We start from the raw sequence: 18,134 nt of genomic DNA on the forward strand, positions 1-18,134 counted from the left end.
TAATGAACAGGTGGGTGTGGATTATAACACTTTCTGTACACTTTTGGAAAAATATCTTCCTCCAAGTTTTATTATAATACTTTTATTATAATTTAATTATAATACCTGATGAGCCTTTACTGACATTAATGCTCTATACACAACATTTTTAAAACGAGCACAAATCTTGTTGAAGATACAAAATGCTGAGTACTGAGGCTTCTTGGACCATCTCAGTCGAGCTTCAGGACATTTACTCGACTGCAGTAAGCAAGTCCTTGTAGAGTTGCCTGCTGGTCTCCTCCAGCAAAAGCTGCTCAGGGTCCGACCCCTTCCTCAGCCTATGCACCAGGTAGTGGACCAGTGTTCCCTTGTACAGGCTGCGCAACACCGGAAATGAAAGGTTAGACATATCAGAGCATCAGCAAAATAGATTGTTTATCACCATGTTTGTTTGAATATCACTGAACTGTTTTTTTCTTTTTTTTTCTTTTGCTACAGAATAATAGTGATAGAAAGGAATGACACTACGTGACCTCAATCTGGGAGCCTCTCAGACTTTGTTGACAATGCCCATTGGTTGATACAGTTAACACAACAATTCATGTGTTCGTTTAACTGCAGAGTGTAACAATGGTCCTGTAAGGATGCTTTACCATGCAATTTCAGGCTCTTTTAGGGGAAAATCGAGCAGCTGGTTCAGGTGAAGGCTGTCTTTAAGGCATATCTGCCATTGGTTGAAGGCATGAGTTACATGAAAGTCCTGTTTCGGCTGTGTGGCTCCCGTCAAATCTACCACACACACAACACACACACACACACACACACACACACACACACACAACCATTTTGAATTGCCAATGCCAAATATAGCTTACTGCTTGGAAAGGAAAGGATATCCAAAAGGTTTTGGAGATCAAAGATTCAACAGTTTTCCACAATTTCATGTTGAATTTAGTTGTATTATATGAAATAATCAAAGCAAGATGGGCTTCAAGTAAGTTAGTCAAGAAAAACTGAACGTTTACATAATACTGACTAATGAACATTTGTCATGGAAATGTTGCTACAATCATTAATATGGAATTGATGTATGTGATTTACAGAAATGTAAGTACAAGTAGTTAAATGTTTTGGTATTTATGCATGTAGTTCTCTTGTTGTTCTACCTTGTTGTCTGTTGATTTCTCCAGCCACCATCCCAAGCAGCAGAGCCTGAATGACCTTCTCATCAGGGCGAGGACTGCTGTGCAGCAACCAGTAGCAAGTGACAGCCACTGGCAGGCGCAGGTTGGGTGGCACTCCTTTCAAAGACTGAAAAGTGTTGTGGCTCAGCCCAAGTGTCTCCAAAAACACCCGTTCACGAAAAGACTGCTCAGCCTGTTAATGCAGAAGTAAACAGCAAGGTTAGTGGGTTGTTTTTCATTATGTTTTATTTTTATTTTTTTAGCACTGCCTCAGTGGTAGCGCTCTAATGCTTGACCGAGTGTGTATGTCTCTATGTCTGTCTCTATCCAATCCATCTATCTATCTATCTATGTTTAGAGTATGGCCTCAACAGCTGCAATACCGTTGTTGTGAGGGTTAGGGTTAGGCACCACTCACTTCACACTGGGTGTGATTTTTAAATAACCCGGATAGAGCAGGAAATCTACAGAGTTTGTTTTAATTAGTCTAACTACTGTTTAATAACACTGCTGGTGAACAGATAAAGCTCACAATTAGTTGCATGTGCACATAACAGGTCCTATGACACCTAAAAATAAAGCATGTAGCTTACTGTTGGAATTTAACATAATACCTTACCTTACGCAGTAAATCTATTTTCATTTGTTTACCAACTCCATGGACGATTGGTTGGACCATGATCTTGGACAGCTGTGTTCCCTCTCTGTCCCATTCCTCCACTGTGGTTCCTGTATTACAACCTAACAGCAGCCCATACATCACCTCTCGGATGGGCTGAGAAGTAATATTGGCGCTTGGCAGGTGGGCGAGGTCCACCTGGCAAGGCTGGACCAGTCTTCTGAGCAGCAGCACATCCACAATTTCAGAGGTCAAACGGCCCTGGGTCAAAGGAAGGCGAGCCCAGTCGGGGACTATGCCCACCGCCTCTGGTTCGAGATCCAGCGCTGAACCGTCATTGAAGAACCGGGGAAGGCAGGTTGGAGGGAACTGGTACTCCTTCATTCCCAGAGTCAAGGCCTCCTGGATAGTATCCTTTTTTTGTTTAGTCGAGCGACCCAGTAGCCCCAGCACTGCCTTCAAAGCATCATAGGGACGCTGAAAGTCCTTCAGCCATTGCACTATCCCGTCAAAGTGCTGAAATCGGCTCCCCTCTCTGCTGTATTGAGCCCAGCGTATTGACAGGCCTATTTCACGCGGATTGACATAGTCGTTGCCGGCCAGTGCAGCCATGAGAGGCAGGAGTTGGAGTTTAATATTGAAGTTGTCGCAGAAGTAGGATGCCTTGTAGTGTTTGCAGGGAATATAGCTCTGTCTCCCGCACTGTGACACTGCTTCCCACTTGAAGTGCGAGATGGGCAGAAATCCCCCGGGAAGGTCAAAGACATAGAAGTCACTGTCGTTGCTCAATACCGGGCACCTCCACTCTCTAGCCAAGGAGGCGATTTGGCTGTCAGCCTCTCCATAGCACTGTGCGAATGGCACCTTCAGTTTGGTCAGTGTCTGTTTGAGCTCCAATTTAACCAGGGGGGGCAGGATGTTCCCCTCACCTCCCATAGCTGCACTCTGGGCTCTCCTGATCTTGTCTTCAGCTCGTGTCCATATGGTGTTGTGTTTTTTATCAGAGCAGTCTGACCCCCCATCCAGTACTACATAAGGTTCAATCCCACAGTCTCTCAGAGCCTTGACAAACTTTGTAATAAGGTCCTCAAAGGCATCATACTCTCCACCATGTTTGTGATCCAAATCCAAGCCAGCGCCAAAATAGAGCAAATGGTACAAGTTACAGCCATCAATAAGAAGCTTACTGTTTCTGAATTCTATATTTCTAAATATCTGACTGTTGTTCTCGATAAAGGTAAACAAGCCCTTCACCCCCATTGTGAGTTCTGATAATGTGCCTTGTGATACAAGGGAACAAGAGTGACAACTATTTATAGTAAGCTGAGTTTCCTTTTTCTGTAAGTTTCATTTTCCTTACTGATGTCATGAATAGTTAAATATGATAAAACAGAGTACACAGACAGGTTATCACATTGTACCAACTGCCCAGTCAGGTTGTGTCACATTCTTTACAATTATAAACATGTCATCAGTGAGAGAGGTGAGGAAACTGAAACTTTAAGAAAACAAAACAAAATGTAACCTCACCTCAAGACTTATGTGTTTGTTATGCCTAACAAACATGCATTGTGCCAACATTTCCTTTCAACCTTTAGACACAAGAGGGCACTGTTGCACCTTGATAGATATATTTGATTTCATGACAGCAGTGTGGTGATCATGATGATGATGATGATGATGATGACTTTCATCATAATTCCTATTCATAGATGACTTTATAATAGAATAGACTCATAGTAGCCTATTTAAGATGTCTTTATGGCAAGCTTATGACTGCATACTGCTAGGGTGACCAGATGTCCCCCTTTGCGTGGGACAGTCCCACATTTCCATGACTTTTCAGGCGTCCCACAAATTGAGATTGGCAGGCTCCAGTAATAAAAAATGTGTAGGTGTTGATAGGTGAGCAAGTTAGACATGTACAGCATTGCTCTAGCAACACGTGAATAAATTATAGGGTTGGGTATCCTCCTAATAATTGGCTTTCCATTGTAAATCTCTCTCATTGTCTTTCCCTGCAAGATGTTTTTAAGCCTTTCAAAATAACATGAGAAATATCCCCTAGGCTACAGCGGGTTACTAACAAAACGATAGGCAGTATCAAATGACCTCAAAGCATTTAACAACAACTTAAGTAGCCTAAGTTGCTATTAACCACCCCGCCTGCCCGTCCCACACAAACAATACTTCTGTCCCTCGAATAACCAGTTTGGATCTGGTCACCCTACATCAGGGGTGTCCAAAGTGCGGCCCGGGGGCCAAAAGCGGCCCGAGGACAATTTTTATACGGCCCTCGGCTTCATTCCTAAATTGTATTATAAACGGCCCGCCAGCACCGTCAAACAAGAATATTTCTCCAGAGTATAATTTGTCTGGATTGTTTCCTGGCTATTTTATTGTATTTTTAATTTGTTTTCAGAGCAAACACCTGACAAAAGACCATTGATATGTACAACAGTATTGATGATGATAGTTAAATAAAATTGTTAAATGTGATGCATGCATTATGTGACTTTATTAGGCTATGGTCCGACCGAAAGTACATTATGTCAGGAGATAGTCGGCCCTAGGGTGTTTTAATATTTTCTAATGTTTGGAAACCCATGAATTAAGAGCTTTCTGCCCGACAGCAACTATATGTACATTTACATACACTGCTTGTAAGAATCACACATGCAGGTAATGTGCCTCCAATGTGTCTGCATCTTTATTAAAACACATCAGGACTTGAGTCATTTGCATTTCGCCGTCCGCCAAGCCTGTCAGTTTGCATTGGTGTTTGCATCACAGTGCATGCATGGCAACACTGGTTGTGACTGCAATGCAAATGTATGAAATGCATTTATGTGTATTTATTTGCATGTACATATATGTGAGAATCATGCATGCATATAATGTCCCCCAAACATTTTATTGAAAGCCCAGAGCCCAGACTTTCGTTATTTCATATCAGTTTGCATGTTATATTTGTGTCACAGTTGTAGGCATGGGCACATTGTTGTGGTGAATCAGGGGGACAGATGCTACTGTGAAAGCCCCGCTGCCTTTCCTTGAAATGAACCACCACAAGGCACACTGCTCTTTACCTTGAAATGAACCACCACACACACACGGGTTTTACCTAGAAACCCTTTATAATGAGCAGGCCTGGCAACGCTGGTTAGTTCTGGGATGAACATTATTTTTGTACCCTCTTTTTCTCCCCAATGTAGTTGTTATGCCAATGGATTTCTCCCAGGCCCACACACATTTCTGTGTTGTCACTGCTGTTTCTATGATATCTATAGTTCTACTGACTCAAGTGCCAGTGAGGAGCACACACACCAAAAGTTCAAATATGGAAATAAGAGTTTTCTGCCCGACAGCAACATTATATTCTATAACTTCCACATAACAAAAATGCATGTAAATATAAACGTTGCATTGTCAGAATTGCATATAGACGTCCCTCAAATGTTTCTGTACCTTTATTCGTATACTGTATATGATGTTTTCTGCATATTACTGTATATCGTTTGTCTTTAAATGTCTTGATGAACTGAATACACAAAAACAAGCCCTGATCTTATTGGGTTATCCTTTTAGCATTCCTTTTTATAAATATGTGCCCCCGTGCCTTTTCTTTTTGTAAAATGTTAATAACATATTCGATAATACAAGCAGATTAGATTCAACCCATTAAGACCTGATTAAAAAAGAAATGGCAGATCTGTTTCAGTCTGCAGAGTATTATATTTGTGTCTCAGTGCACATGCATGACAGCATTGTGGTTGTCAGAGAGACATTTGGTAGGAAATGTGTGTCTGGTTTCCACGGCCCGCAGCTTCCTCCCTAACGGCCTGGTAGCACCGTCAAACAAGATGTTTATAGTATAAACAATGTTATAATAATGTGTCAGTATTCCTTGTTCCCTGTTGTCTCATTCTGAAGCGTCATGAAAGGCTATTTTGTTGTATTTTTTAACTTACATGTCTGGTTACATTTGGTAATGTGAGTTATTTGTATTTAATTCAGAGCACACACCTGACAAAAGATAAATAATGATAATGATAATTAAAATATTGTAATTGCGATGCATATGTGACTTTGTTATGGTCCGACCGAAAGTACATTTTGTCAGGAGATAGTCGGCCCTTGGATGTTTCAATATTTTCTAATGTGGCCCTCTTTGAAAAAGGTTTGGACACCCCTGTCCTATTCTCTCCTAAAAGCCCATTTCATAAACCTTTTTTGTGATTCTTTTACTATTATTGGTTACTACTTTCATTGTCCTTTATCTCTTATGGTCTTTCACTGCCTTGTATAGAGTTTTAATTTTCCAAAGCAATTTGTAAACTTGTTAGAGAGGCTCTATTTTTTATTGTTAAAACCTTTTTTTAAGTTTTGGACTAAATAACTTTGCTGGGGCTGTAAATCTTTGATTCTCAGCTCATTTTGATCTAGTTATAATGTTCTATCTAGAGGTATTTCAATCAAACAAGATACAAAATTACATTAGGTTCCAATATGGCGGCATATTTTCCAATATGGCAGCAGATACATTACAGAAATGTACATCTGCTCATGGTTAATCCACAGTTGGTGATACATGCATGAAATTTGGCACAGATCACCTTTAGACTACCCTAATTGATAATCAACCTCTGGCCACACGTAATTCCTCCATTTTCGAGATGGCCACCAGTTTTTATAATGGCTGCATTGCAACTGGGCCTACGCTTTGGACTAGATCACTTTGTTGGTGCTGTAAATCTTTGATTTCCCCCTCATTTTGATATAAGACAATATGTTCTGGAGGTATTTCTACCCAAAAAAATACTTCTATAAAAAATACCATTAGGTTCCAAATGGCGGCACATTTTCCAATATGGTTGCCAATAAATTGCAGAATGTACATTTACTGCTTATGGTTAATCCATATGAGCTTGTGACACATATTTGTATAAATTACCATTCACAGAATCCCTTTATGGCACATTTTAAAGTGATTCTGTAGCTTTAGAATGACCTATAGGTTCAAATAGGTTGACATGTTTTTAAATATGGTCACCATACACAAACTTAGATCTTATAAAATGTAGCATTCATTTTGTTTTTTTATTGTATTAATTATGTATTTATTTTTGCTTTTTTATCAGGCAAATCATTATAAACACATTGTCATTTATAATGGTGGCTGGGAAAGTGAAAGGCCTGTGTGCTAGCAACTGCAACCACAGAGGGGTGTGTAGATTAGTCCAGAAGTTTTTGTAGCGTCCAGAACATTCCTTTTTACATTGACATCGCGTCAGCTCCTGGCATGATTTGGCCATTGCTGGAAGATCCATCCATTGTGGAAGCCAGGTTCTGTCCCTCTGGTGCTATCCCAAGTGAATTGGACTTGGCAAAACAGGACTACATTAGAGTGACAGGCCCCATATATATGTCCTGCTTGGAATGCCAGATCTCTTGCAGTGTTCTTTCAGAGCAGCATGTTGGTAGAATACATTCATATGATCGCTGCTTTCTTGAAAACAAGTCCAGTCGTGCCTCATTCACTTCCTTGTAGGAACTACTTCTATCGTACATGAGTACTACAAACTCCTCGATGATTTGCATGTCTTCATCAGTTACTGCAACAGGTGTGGAATCTAATTTGGTGAAGACCATGCTGACCGTCCATGGAAGGACAAAACTGTATCGCATTCGCTGAATGCATGAAAGAACCTGATGACTTTGATCCCATAGCAATTTCATGAATTGGGATCTATCTGTGGTTCTTCCCCCTTCCAAAGTCAATCCACAGATTTTTCAAGCCAAGTGAACAAGTGAAATAATAATTATAACGGTTACCTGGGATGGGTGATCTCTGCACTTATAAAAATGTTTGTATCACTTGTCTGTGAAGGTCTGAAGAAAGTAAAAACCATATCTGGGAACAGCTAAATTGGTGTGCAGAATTCTTTCTCCTTTTACAGTTTCACATCCACCCAAGATCCTCACAGAGGAATCGGTCGATTTCACGTAGAATGGATATCAGTTCTAAACCTGCTCCTTTGCGCCTCACTGTGTCGATGACACAACGTGCCTTTTCATCGATCACTTTCTTTGCACGGGTGGCATTATACTCTCCTTGGCTTATCACCCCCTTCCCTAAAAGTTCGTCCAGGACATCGTCGAGAACGGCATCTGAAACGTTCATGATGAAGCGTCTGCGCACAGACAGTAGTTTGTCTTCCGCTTCATGACTCTGTGTGCGCTGAACATATTTTCTTAGAGCAGCTGAAAGGTCTACCTCGCGTTCCCATGGACAGTCGGAGGTCTTAATGCTTCTTAGAAGTACACTGACAGAACTAAACCGTCGCTTTAAAATCACATCAAATGTTTCTATGTAATTGTGATAGGATGATTGATCAACTACAAATTCTGCCTCATTTGGTTGGATTTTGATGGAATCATCTTGAGGGGAAGTGGAGAGGGTGTATTCTTGCTTTGGGATTAGTTTACAGGGAGGGTTTCCAATGTAGATTTCTTCTCCATATAATTCCCTCCTTTTCTTCAGCACTTCACTCAGCACAATGTTCTGAGGCAGTAGCAACACTTTCAGGATCGAACTGGGATGATCATCATCAAACGGTGGTGTATAAAACAGTGACACCAATGCCTGGACAGGACTGGGCCTGAAAAACTTCTCCATGATGACACCAAAGAAAGATAACCCAGTTACATCTATGATGACATGAGTTTCCGTGATCATATGGGGTTTGATCAGCTCAAATACATCATCATCCTTCACATGGACAACAGACAAGAATTTGCCTGCACCCGTGGAGAGGATCTCACAATGTGGAAAGCATAACTGACACACAGCCCCCTGAGAACCATTTATGTCAAACAGTGGTCCTCCAGGCCTCTTGTCAAGCTGGGATAGAAGCCTTCGGTGCCATGGGACTGTCCTGTAAATCACATCTCCCTCTGCCTCCATCTTAAACCCCAGGTCGGTCACGCTGCATTGGAAAAGTCCTGCTTGAGTAGAGTGGAACCTGTAGCTTTCCTGGTTTTCCACAACAATGATATCAGGTGTAAATTTCTGTGTTTTTCCCAGTAGTGTAACATCATTTAAGCTGTGGCAGCGCTTTGCTCTGAAACCTGTTTTGTTCTCTAAACATGGAATCAGTGAGGGTAAGCTGTGAGAACGAGGCAGAGAGATGAATTCTAATATCCTCAAACCACTGAAGCATGAACTAAGATCAGTTTCATCTTGGAGCTCCAATGAAGGATGTGGAGAGGACCGTGACTCTGTAACAGGATGTGCTTCCATCTCACCTTGCAAAGGAATAGTTCCCTAAAAACAGAGAAAAGTGAAAAATGATATTCAAGGATATTAAATGAACATAAAGAATAATAAAATAATGTTTTTAGTCAACATTTTTATCTATTTACAGCCCAAGCAAAGTGATATTGTCCAAAACGTAGGTCCAGTTGCAGCCATTTTTCAAACTGGCTGGCCATCTTGAAAATGTTGGAATTTTGCGTGGCCAGAGGTTGATTATCAATTAGGGTCATATGAAGGTCATTTGTGCCAAATTTCATGCTTCTATCACCAACTGAACTATCATGCATTGAAATCAGCATCTTTCCGCTAGACTTGAATCCCAGTCTGGGTATTCCTCTAGGCTCACCGTGTCGCCCCTGCAGCTGCTTCCATCTTTTTCCAGGTCTTCTTCCAGGAGATGCAGAGCATCCAGGTGGGCAGCTAGGTCATCTGCTGGCTGGTGCTGCTTTGGAGCTGCCCCTCTCCTCCTCGTTGGTGAGCTGGACACAACGTCCTGAGACTGGAGCACAGCAGTAAGCAAGGCCTTGTAGAGCTGCCTGCTGGTCTCCTTTTGCAAAAGCAGCTCAGGGTCCGACCCCTTCCTCAGCCTATGCACCAGGTAGTGGATCAGTGTTCCCTTGTACAACCTGGTCAATGGTTATCACCAGAAATTAAAAGTTAGACAAATCAGAGGCAGAGCATCAGCAAAATGCTACAGAATAAAGCATCCGACTATCCCTGATTGAAATATTATTGCAACATTCAGAGGAAATCCCACATTATCTTATATTTGTCAATATCCTACTACTGCTCCTTATTATTGGTTGCTTTAAACTTTGGCAATCAATGAACTGAAGCTTATTTTACTGCTGCTCTCATTCTATCTAGAGTCTCTAGACCATAAAAGAAAGGAATGAAACTGCATGACTTCAATCTTGACCCTTCCTCAGCCTATGCACCAGGTAGTGGACCAGTGTTCCCTTGTACAAGCTGCTCAACACCAGAAATGAAAGGTGTTATGTTCCTGGCCTAGGGGTTACATGGAACACAACAAAAACTGGGGGAGACGCAGTCAAAACAAAGTTTAAACAATTTATTTAAATAATCAAAGTTAAGAAAACATACCAAAATGAAGAGTGAGGTGTGGAAGTCAGTCAGATCAGTAGTGAAGTGCATGTATGGATGAGTGAGAGATGTAGTGTGTGAGTGTTGCATGTGCTAACAGAAATAACAAATAAGAGGAATGGTGGGAGAGGAGCTGGAGTGAGGAGAGCTGGGAGAGGACTGGGGAAGCAGGCTTTTATAGGCGTGGACCCGGGCCCAGGTGCACGCCAATCAGATCATCAATGATCGTCAGTCAATCAATGCTGCTCCCCAGTCCTATGGGCAGGAGAAGAACACAAATTAATACAAAGCAAATAACTATAACCAAGGGAGTGACCAATACATAACCATAAAACCCTATATGGCCTAAAGGCCTACAGTACCTCCTACTGAGGGAACCGTCACACCCCCCCCCATAAAGACGGGGTCCCAAAGGGATCACCGGACACCCTGTTACTTTGAATATTGTACTTTAAATGTTGTATTACATACTACCTGTACCACTCATCCCCTATATCTACCTCAACTCCACCCCGCCACACCATCCTGCCTATCACCTCAGCAACCTTGTACATTGGAGCACTTTTAAGAGATGACAAACCTGATGGCCTAAAATGGAGAAAACCCAGTAGACATTTTAGGGTAAGAAAACACAAGTCATGCACACATTTTTGGGTCTCCAAACTCTAGAATTAGAGGTGCTATATAACCCAATTTTAAACTTTAACATGACACTGGTCAGTAGTAATAATAAAGTATAAAAACAGAATCCCAAATAAACACCAGCACTGTATTACCAAACCCAACCACTGCTCCTCCAATGGCTAACCCCCCCTGCAGGCCATCACCCCGGCAACTGATGTCAATGAAGAACTTAAGGGATGATGACAGGACAAAAGAAGGACCAACTGAGCCTAAATGGAGAATCTGGACAGCGGAAAATCATCGGGTTTAGTGACAATATTTTTTAAGCAAATTTACATGGCATAGATGGGTGGAATTCTGACGATTGGGTGTTGAGATCATGTAACTTTGCTCTGAGACCTTTTTCACCACCTTGTGTGGACCAGAGAACTTTGAAATTCTATGAAATGGTGATATAACCATTGGAAGTAAAGCCAGGACCTGGTCTCCTGGACTAAACACGCGGCACTCAGCTTTAACGCCACACACTGGTTTTATCTTATCCTGAACTAATGCCAACTTTTCTTTAGGCTTGTCAGTTTTGATACTTTGAAACTTCTCAGATACTTTGACCTTTGGACCGTCACGGTCACTTTTATTAGCTTCCCCCGTCACCAGGGGAATGGACGTCACCACTGCCGGCGGTGGACCCTCTGCCCACACCCGAGCACCAACCAGGTCGTTACCCAGGATGACCGTCACACCAGGAATCGGCAGTGCTGGACGCACAGCAAGCTTTGCTTCTCCCTGGAACAATTCACATTTAAGCATCACTTTATGCAAGGGAACCAACAGTATGTTCATGTCTATGCCCCGGATATGAACTTTGTCACCCGTGTCAGAATCATTGGTTAAAGGAAGAACACCAGCCTGAATAAATGAGTCAAAAGCCCCTGTGTCTCTCAGAATAGTTACAGGAACTTCTTCCCCACCTTGCACCAAAGAGACAGAACCCTTCATGATAAATGGACGGTAAGAATCTACTGCTGCAACTACTGCATCTTTATTTCGACCGAAATGTGGTGTAACACAAGTGGACACCGGATGAACTGGAGCGGACATGCCAGCCCCTTTTGGTTGCCGATCACCTGCGTTAAAATTGTCAGTCTTTGGGTAACCGTTCAACTTAAAACAATCTGATCTCCAGTGGCCCCGCCTATGACAATGACTGCAGACCTTTTCCGACTCACGCACATTACCACTGCTGTTACTTTTAGCTTCGACAGGATGAGGTTTCTCATATCGGCCATGTGACTCATTGGCAGCATGATTGCCACCTCCTGCATTGAACTCTTCACGGTGCGTCAAGACAAAATCATCAGCGAGCGCTGCCGCGTCTGCAGCAGTGCGCGCTTTCTGCTCATTAATATACGTCGCCACTCGAGCAGGAACAGAATTTTTAAACTGCTCCAAAATCATCAAGTCACACAACTCTTCAAACTCTGTTACCTCCGAGGCGTTGCACCAGCGGTTAAAAGACGTAGTTAAATCACGTGCAAATTCCAAATGACACTGCTTGTCATGTTTCTTAGAAAACCTGAACCGCTGGCGGTATGCCTCGGGGACGAGCTCGTACGCTTTAAGCACTGTTGCTTTAACACAGGAATATTTTTGACTGTCAGCCACACTCATTGCCGAAAAAACCTCTTGCGCCCTGCCGGTTAAGACACACTGTAACAGCAATGTGCGCGCCGAATCAGGCCATTTACGCAGGTTAGCCACACGCTCAAACATTACAAAAAATGTCTCTGGATCCCGTTCTGAAAACTTGGGCACCAGACGGAGATTTCCATTTATGTCAAACGACCCCTCGGACTGATCTGCAGGTCTAGGAGATACTTGTGCAGCAGGTTCCATCTTACCATCCCTTATCAAATCTAACTTGTTCTGCTCAACCTGTATTTTAGCTTGTTCAGTATCATGTTTCATTTTTTCAATTGCATACTGAGTTTCTAGTCTCACTCTTTCCTGCTCTAGTCTCACTTTCTCTTGAGCACTCTGTGCGTCTAGCCTCACCTTTTCCTGATCTGCTTGTAATTTAGCTTGCAACAAAATTAACTCTTTTTGTTGTTCAAATGTCAACCCTGCCGACACTACAGGCATCACAAACGGCGGCGCCACCGCTGTGACATCTGACTTTGTTGGAGTAGACATTGCCCCTTGTCCCTTATGAACAGGAACATCTTTTTCAAATAAATTCTCTCTCAACACTTGAAATAAAGTCTCCTTTAATCTCTTGTCAACTGGCCCAATTTCAATGTTATAGTTTTCAGCTATTTTAAGTAATTGGTCTTTGGTGCATTGACTTAACAGTTCCTCAGAAGGAGAATCTACAAATTCATCTACGGTAACCATCCTGGCTAAAGTGCGCTTTAACAGTCCCCTAGCTGGTTAAACAAAACACAAAATACAAGTGCCCCACTATTTAAACCACCCCGCTAACTCCACCCGACTGGATGTGCTGGTTAACGGTGGGTATTTATGCACATGAAGGCCACCGCAAAGGCCTAGCTTAACCCAGGGGTAGGAAAGGCAACCACTAGCTGGCGACCTGCGTACACCACCTGGCTGCGCTCCCGAGACGGGGTACGCACACACCGGTACGCACCCGCAATCTCCAGCCGCCCCGTGCACCTAAACCACCCGGGCCTAAACGACTTGCATTATTTTAACCCCAGTAGCTGAAAAATAAAAAACGCACCTCACAGGGACACTTGTATGAAAACTGAATTAAAACCAGCCAGGAAACTCTTTAACTTTCACTTTAGCAGCACAATAAACCAGGAAAAACCTCCCCACCAAACTTAACCAAATACTAATGAAACTTAACCAATGGAACTCAGGTTACATTCAACCCAAAAAGTTAACTGCATCTCCCAAACTTAAAGTCCAGACCAAAAAGCATAGCAGCGCTTTCTGTACTCACCGGACTGTTGATCAAACAGGACAAAGGAACCCCCGGAATGATTCCCAAATGAAGACACTGCTTTCACAAAACCACAGCGCCAACGAGCCATTAACCGACGCACAAATTAGCCAATTGACTCTACTACTGCAGAATTTAGCCAATTGACTCTACTATTGCAGCGCAGCACTAGCAAACAAATGCAGAAGGGAGAATCACTTGATTCCCCAAACTCACTGCAAAAAAGTCAAAATTTACCGGCGCGAGCCCCCACTTGTTATGTTCCTGGCCTAGGGGTTACATGGAACACAACAAAAACTGGGGGAGACGCAGTCAAAACAAAGTTTAAACAATTTATTTAAATAATCAAAGTTAAGAAAACATACCAAAATGAAGAGTGAGGTGTGGAAGTCAGTCAGATCAGTAGTGAAGTGCATGTATGGATGAGTGAGAGATGTAGTGTGTGAGTGTTGCATGTGCTAACAGAAATAACAAATAAGAGGAATGGTGGGAGAGGAGCTGGAGTGAGGAGAGCTGGGAGAGGACTGGGGAAGCAGGCTTTTATAGGCGTGGACCCGGGCCCAGGTGCACGCCAATCAGATCATCAATGATCGTCAGTCAATCAATGCTGCTCCCCAGTCCTATGGGCAGGAGAAGAACACAAATTAATACAAAGCAAATAACTATAACCAAGGGAGTGACCAATACATAACCATAAAACCCTATATGGCCTAAAGGCCTACAGTACCTCCTACTGAGGGAACCGTCACAAAGGTTAGACATATCAGAGGCGGGGCATCAGCAAAAGAAGAAAAGTGCTACACAATAAGCATAAGGCATCCAACTACGGTATCCATGAGAGAAAATCCTATATCTTATATTTGTCAATATCCTACAGCTCTAGGCTCTGCTTCTTATTATTGGTTGCTTGTAACTTTAGCAAGCAATGAACTGAAGCATATGTTACTGCTGCTCTCATTCTATCTACACCATAAAGGAAAGGAATGAATCAATCTGGGAGCCTCTCAAACTTCATTGACAAGGCTCATTGGTTGATAGTTAACACAACAAAATCCTCAGTGTTCATTTAACTGTAACAATTAGTCCTGTAAGAATGTCTTACTCTTACCATGCAATTTGTGGCTCTTGTAGAGCAAAACATAGCAGTTGGTTGAGGTGAAAGCTGTCTTTAAAGCAGACCTGCCATTGGTTGTAGGCATGAGTTACATTGAAGTCCTGTTCTGGCTGTACAGGTATGTCCATCTGCATCTCTCCTGTCATATCTACAACCCACACACACACACACACACACACACACACACACACAAACCATTTAGAATTGCCAATGCCAAGTAGGTGTACTGCTTAGAAAGGATATCCAATACGTTTTGGAGATTCAAAGATTCAACCATTTATATTATAGTATCATAGAATAGTTGTTGTAACTTGTTAGTGATTAACAGAAATGTAAGCCTCCTTGTACAATTAGTTACAGTACATGTTTTTGTATTTATGCATGTAGTTCTCTTTCTCTTGTTGTCCTACCTTGTTGTCTGTTGCTTTCTCCAGCCACCATCCCAAGCAGCAGAGCCTGAATGACCTTCTCATCAGGGCGAGGACTGCTGTGCTGCAACCAGTAGCAAGTGACAGCCACTGGCAGGTGCAGGTTGGGTGGCACTCCTTTCAACGTGTTCTGACTCACCCCAAGTGTCTCCAAAAAGACCTGTTCACGAACGGACCGCTCAGCCTGTTAATGCAGGAGTAAACAGCAAGGTTAGTAGGTTGTTTCTCATCACAATGTTTTGTGAGCTTTTGGGTCCGCTATTTAATTAAAATGTGTTTCTTAAATTGGTACAGTTGATAATGCTAAAATTTTATAAAATATTAATAATGTGTTGGTTTGATTACAATATTCTGTCCGTATGGTATGGTTTTAATAGAATATAAGTTATACTATAGCGATGACTGTATTTGTATTCTATATTTAGACATTAAATGTCTAAATATCGGATATTTTGTGTGGTTTGACACAAGTGGTATAGCCGGCCTACTGCCTGAAATTACATTCCTCCCCTGCACAAGCAAGCCGGCTCTATTAATTCAGTGGTAGAACATAAAATAATAATAATAATAATAAATCATTATAAATAAATAACCGGGGTAGAGCAGGACAATTACAGAAGGTAGATATAACTATGTATTTCCAATTTTAGTCTTGGCTAACTACTGAATAATAACACTGGTGAACAGATAAAGCATACAATTCTGCTTGTGCACATAGTAAGCCCACTTGCATTGAAATAGTTAAAATACCTCAATAAAGCATGTACTGTTGGGATTCGATCTCCGTGTTATCCTCCCTTGGTATGGGTCTGTTTTCACCCCTGTCATGCCTTGGCCAAGGCTCAGTAGTCGGACTACCAACTACCAGGAGCTGGTAGATCCGTTATCGCCCATAGACTTGTCATTGCAATGCGCATGCGCCAATGCACGTTCACAGGAACAGTATACTGGTCGCTCCGTCAGTGAGAATCGAACCCCGGCCGTCGGATTACTAGTCCCCGACGCTACCGACTACCAAGGCAGCTGGCAGACTTTTGTTTTTTGCTTGGTTTTACACATGACTCGGTAACGGGAGCAGTCCCCTGGTCAAAATTTACTATTCTGTCCATAACGGCACATAATTCGGTAACGCCGCTGAGTCGGCTCATGCGCCGTTCGCACCGTTCGCCGCGGCGACTCGGTCGCTACCGCTCCCTCGGCGGCGGCTCTCGGGGCTCATCGGCGCCTGAGACGGCGCGGCTCCGTCGTTTATAGTGGCGTGAACGGTAGCGTCGGGTGGCTGGTAACCTCATAGCGGTATCGAATCCCGCTTCGGGAACAATTTTTTTTTTCTTTCTCAAGGCTGATATTAAGGTTGATATTGGGACTACCCAGCTACTGGTAGTTGGTAGTCTGACTACTGAGCCTTGGCTAAGGTATGACAATTTTGATAACAGTCCCATCCATAGGATATGATAACACGTGTATCAGGTGGATTTAACATAATACCTTACCTTACGCAGTAAATCTATTTTCATTTGTTTACCAACTCCATGGACGATTGGTTGGACCATGATCTTGGACAGCTGTGTTCCCTCTCTGTCCCATTCCTCCACTGTGGTTCCTGTATTACAACCTAACAGCAGCCCGTACATCACCTCTCGGATAGGCCGAGAAGTAATATTGGCGCTTGGCAGGTGGGCGAGGTCCACCTGGCAAGGCTGGGCCAGTCTTCTGTTTAGCAGGACGTTCAGAATGTCAGCGGTCAACCGGCCCTGGGTCAAAGGAAGGCGGGTCCAGTCGGGGACTATGCCCACAGCCGTTGGTTCGAGATCCAGCGCTGTACCTTCCTTGAAGAACCGGGTAAGGCTGGTTGGAGGGAACTGGTACTCCTTCATTCCCAGAGTCAAGGCCTCCTGGATGGTATCCTTTTGTTGTTTAGTCGAGTGACCCAGTAGCCCCAGTGCCGCCTTCAAAGCATCATTGGGACTCTGGAAGTCCTTCAGCCATCGCACTATCCCATCAAAGCGGTTCCCCTCTCTGCTGTATTGATTCCAGCGTATTTTCAGGCCTATTTCAAACGTATTGACATGGTCGTTGCCGGCCAGTGCAGCCATGAGAGGCAGGAGTTGGAGTTTAATCTTGAAGTTGTCACATAAGTAGGATGTCTGGTAGTATTTGCAGGGAATCCCGCTCTGTGACCCTGCTTCCCACTTGAAGTGCGAGGTAGGCAGAAAACCCCCAGGGAGGTCCAAGACATAGAAGTCACTGTCGTTGCTCAATACCGGGCACCTCCACTCTCTAGCCAAGGAGGCGATTTGGCTGTCAGCCTCTCCATAGCACTGTGCGAATGGCACCTTCAGTTTGGTCAGTGTCTGTTTGAGCACCAACTTAACCAGGGTTGGCAGGACGTCCCCCTTACCACCCATAGCTCTAATCTGGGCTTTCTTGATCTTGTCTTCAGCTCGTTTCATCAGGGTGTCATGTTTTATATCGCCGCAGTCTGATCCCCCATCCAGTATTACATAAGGTTCAATCCCACAGTCTCTTAGAGCCTTGAAAAACTTTGTAATCAGGTCATCAAATGCATCATACTCTCCACCATGGTTCTGTTCCAAGCCAGTGTTAAAATAGAGCAAATAATACAAGTTGCAGCCGTCGATAATAAGCTTACTGTTTCCGAAACGAGTATCTCTAAATAATATCTGACTGTTCTTCTCGATAAAGGAAGACAAGCCCTGGACCCCCATGGTGAGTTCTGATTCTGTCTTGTGATACAAGGGAACAAGAGTGACGACTATTTATAGTAAGTGACGT

The 18,134-nt window shown here is 43.0% G+C and overlaps 1 protein-coding gene across 1 annotated transcript; it reads right to left on the reverse strand.

Moving 5' to 3' along the window:
- Positions 1 to 232: 232 nt before the first annotated feature.
- LOC308298502 (uncharacterized protein) lies at positions 233 to 17,791 on the reverse strand (the record flags this gene model as incomplete). Its single annotated transcript, XM_080742123.1, has 7 exons — positions 233 to 359; positions 1,781 to 2,813; positions 8,275 to 9,112; positions 9,450 to 9,729; positions 14,905 to 15,058; positions 15,321 to 15,522; positions 16,832 to 17,791. 7 exons carry the CDS (start codon positions 17,789 to 17,791, stop codon positions 233 to 235), a joined length of 3,594 nt encoding a protein of 1,197 aa, XP_080598249.1.
- Positions 17,792 to 18,134: the final 343 nt, after the last annotated feature.

The sequence above is a fragment of the Nannobrachium achirus genome (genome assembly GCF_963921795.1).
Source record: "Nannobrachium achirus genome assembly, chromosome: 2".
Classification (NCBI taxonomy): domain Eukaryota; kingdom Metazoa; phylum Chordata; class Actinopteri; order Myctophiformes; family Myctophidae; genus Nannobrachium; species Nannobrachium achirus.